Source organism: Spinacia oleracea, chromosome 1, assembly GCF_020520425.1.
Source record: "Spinacia oleracea cultivar Varoflay chromosome 1, BTI_SOV_V1, whole genome shotgun sequence".
Taxonomy (NCBI): Eukaryota; Viridiplantae; Streptophyta; class Magnoliopsida; order Caryophyllales; family Amaranthaceae; genus Spinacia; species Spinacia oleracea.
The window spans coordinates 69,828,421-69,831,766 of NC_079487.1; the positions used below are offsets into that span (position 1 = coordinate 69,828,421).

The 3,346-nt window shown below is 39.4% G+C and overlaps 1 protein-coding gene across 1 annotated transcript; it reads right to left on the reverse strand.

Annotated features, from left to right (window-relative positions):
* Positions 1-492: 492 nt before the first annotated feature.
* LOC110790470 (uncharacterized) lies at positions 493-1,065 on the reverse strand. The gene has a single exon (XM_021995262.2). It carries the CDS (start codon positions 1,063-1,065, stop codon positions 493-495), a length of 573 nt encoding a protein of 190 aa, XP_021850954.1.
* Between the last annotated feature and the right edge of the window lie 2,281 nt (positions 1,066-3,346).

Here is a 3,346-nt window from a genome sequence, read left to right on the forward strand (position 1 = left end):
CGCAATTTCAATAACGCATTTCAATATCACACTTCAATATCGCATTTCAATACCGCAATATCAATAACGCATTTCAATATCGCACTTCAATATCGCATTCAATTTCACACCTTTATTATTGCAATTTCAATTCCGCACTCTTTACTCACCTTATTTTAAGGTGATGTGGTTTTGTACGCACTTTTAATAATTCCTTTACTTATTGTGATGTTGCTTTACTTGTTTATTGCTTTCATCACCTCACATGCTAAATCCAACAAAATACAAAGTTACATCACGCTTAACAAAGATAATTCTTGGACAAATCGGCCTTAGGTTCCTTTAATTTTTTTTTTTTTTTATTTATTTTTGGCAAATAATAATATATTATTACAAGAGAGCTAGAGAACTAGCAAAAGAATACAAGGCCCAGCAGCCACAACACCACAAGCACCACTAAACAGCAGCTAAACTACACAAGCTAACAGCCAAAGAAAAACACACAAAGAAACACTAATCAAGCAGCAACTGCTGCTGACTATCAGTAGCCCTACAAGCTACTCTAAACTTGATATCCTTCAGCATTTCATGAGGGCTTCTGCAAGAACCAGTGAACACCTTAGCATTCCTTTGCAGCCATACACCATAGATACATTCATCAAAATAGGTGATCAACAGCTTAAACCTATCTCCTGTTCTCTTTGCAGCTTTCATCATCCAAGTCATTTCATAATCAAACTTCCCCACTGTTCTGGTAAACTGCAAGCTTCTCAAAACATAAGACCAAATGGCTGCAGAATAACCACACTCAAAAAACAGATGCTGAATAGATTCTGGTTGATTGCTACACAAAGGGCAAATGTTGCTATCCACCACTTTCCACCTTAACAGCCTATCAAGAGTAGGAAGTCTACCCCAAATAGCCACCCAAGCAATGAATAAGCTTTTTGGAGAAGCCTTGTTCTGCCAGATAAGCCTTCGCCATCTGAATTTCTCATATGGCCCCAATAACCTCTGATACATAGCTTTGATAGAGTAGGAGCTAGTTTTGTACACAACAGACCACCCCCCAGCATCATCAATCATCTTCTAAGATCCCAACACCTTCTTCAGTGACCAAGAAATAGACTTGGGCCACTGAACATTCCTAATATCTCTCCCCTTGATATAATAGGTATGTACCCATTTGCACCACATCTTGTCTTTCTTATAAGTAATAGCCTAAAGAAGCTTAGCCACTGCTGCCTTATTCCAAATACACATGTCTTTGAGGTTCAGACCACCTGCACATTTAGGTAAGCGCATGGTTTGCCAAGCCACCAGAGCTTTCTTAGAGGGATCAATATTGCCAGTCCACAGGAAGATCCTGCATAAACTTTGAATTTCTTTAATCACCTTCTTGGGCAAAATGAATATCTGGCACCAAAATGATTGAAGACTCAACGGGATTGTTTGAACAAGCTGTAACCTGCCTGCATAGGACAGGTGCTTAGCAGTCCAAGTTTTAGCTCTTGCAATTACTTTGTCAATCAAAGGTCTACACTGGTTATAAACCAGCTTCTTGGTTGTGAGAGGGACACCAAGATATCTAAAGGGGAAGGAGCCTGCAGGAATGCTAACAAAATCAAAAATAGCAGCTTTGTCATCACCATACACCCCCCCCCCCCAATATAGATATTGCTTTATCCATATTAGCTTCTAGCCCTGAGGCCAGAGAAAACTTGTTAAAAGCATCTAGTAGAAAGGCAATAGAAATAGGGTCAGCTTTGCAGAACATGAGCAAATCATCTGCAAACAACATATGAGTCAAAGACAGCTTCTCACACTTTGGATGGAAGTTAAAATCAGGCTGATGTTTCAGTTGCTGCAAGTGCCTGGACAAGTACTCCATGCCAATAGCAAACAGGAATGGAGACATAGGGTCACCTTGCCTCAATCCCTTCTTTGCTCTAAAAGGGACACTTGGCTTTCCATTGATCAAAATGCTGTAAGAAACAGTTGATATACAGGTGAACAACCAATCAGCAAAAGTTTTAGGAAAACCCAACTCAATCATGACATTATATAGAAAACTCCATTCAATGGAGTCATAAGATTTTTTTTTAATCTATTTTAAGCATGCACCTAGGAGACAGATGTGCTCTGGTATAGCCTTTGATGAGTTCAGTAGCAAGTAAGATATTGTCAGAAATTAGCCTATCAGGGATGAACCCAGATTGGCTGTCACTCACCACTTGACCAATAACACCTTACATTCTGCAGGTCAAAATCTTAGAAACAAGCTTGTAAACCACATTACAGCATGCAATAGGTCTATACTCTTTCACTTTGGTGGGATTTGGAATCTTGGGGATGAGAGTAATAGAGGTGCAGTTATACTGAGCAAGCATTTGGTTGGAACTGAAAACTTCTCTCACTGCTTGATACACATCCTGTTTAATAACAGGCCAAGCTTTCTTAAAGAACACTACATTCAACCCATCAGGCCCAGGAGCTTTGTCATTGCCAATGCCTTTGATTGCAGAATCAATTTCATCATTTGTTACTTCCCTGCAAAGCTCATTTCTTGCTGCATCAGATAGTGTAGGCCCACTTCTAACTGTAAGAACATGAATAGAGGAAAGATTTTGAGCAGAAGACCCCAGCAGTTTCTTGTAAAATGACAAAATGTCATTCTGAATATGTTCTGGATCCACCAATCTAGTACCATTATCATCATAGAGGATAGAAATTCTATTTAGTCGATTTCTTTCTTTCATAGTGGAGAAGAAGAACTGATTGTTAGAGTCACCAAGCTGCAGCCATTGAATTCTGGATTTTTGTCTCAAAGCAATCTCATCCACTCTCAACCATTTCCTGAGATTCTCAACACAAATAGCTTCCTTACTGAGCAGATCAGGAGTAGAGGAATGTTGCAGAGCAGACTGAACCTCATCAAGATCCTTTCTAGCTTGGGAAATTCTATCTGTAATACCAGCAAACTCTTCCTTGTGTAAATTCTTAAGGTGATACTTCACTTTTTTCAGCTTACACCACAATCTAAACATAGTTGAACCAGTGATAGAGTTATCCTTCCAAACAGAATGAATGGTAGGCATGAACTTGCTATGATCAGCCAAGTAGTTAAGAAATCTAAAAGGCCTTCCACCACCAACTTTATCAGGTAGACAATTAATCACAATTGGAGAGTGATCAGAAATAGAGGGATTTAAGTATTCAGCATTTACATTACTATATTGGTGAACCCAGCTTGGATTCCCCAAGCTCCAACCAATCCTACTAGCTACTTTCCCCTCTCCCACACCCTTATGCCAAGAAAAGTAATGACCAACACTTTTCAGAGGACACAAACCAGCTGCTGTAACAA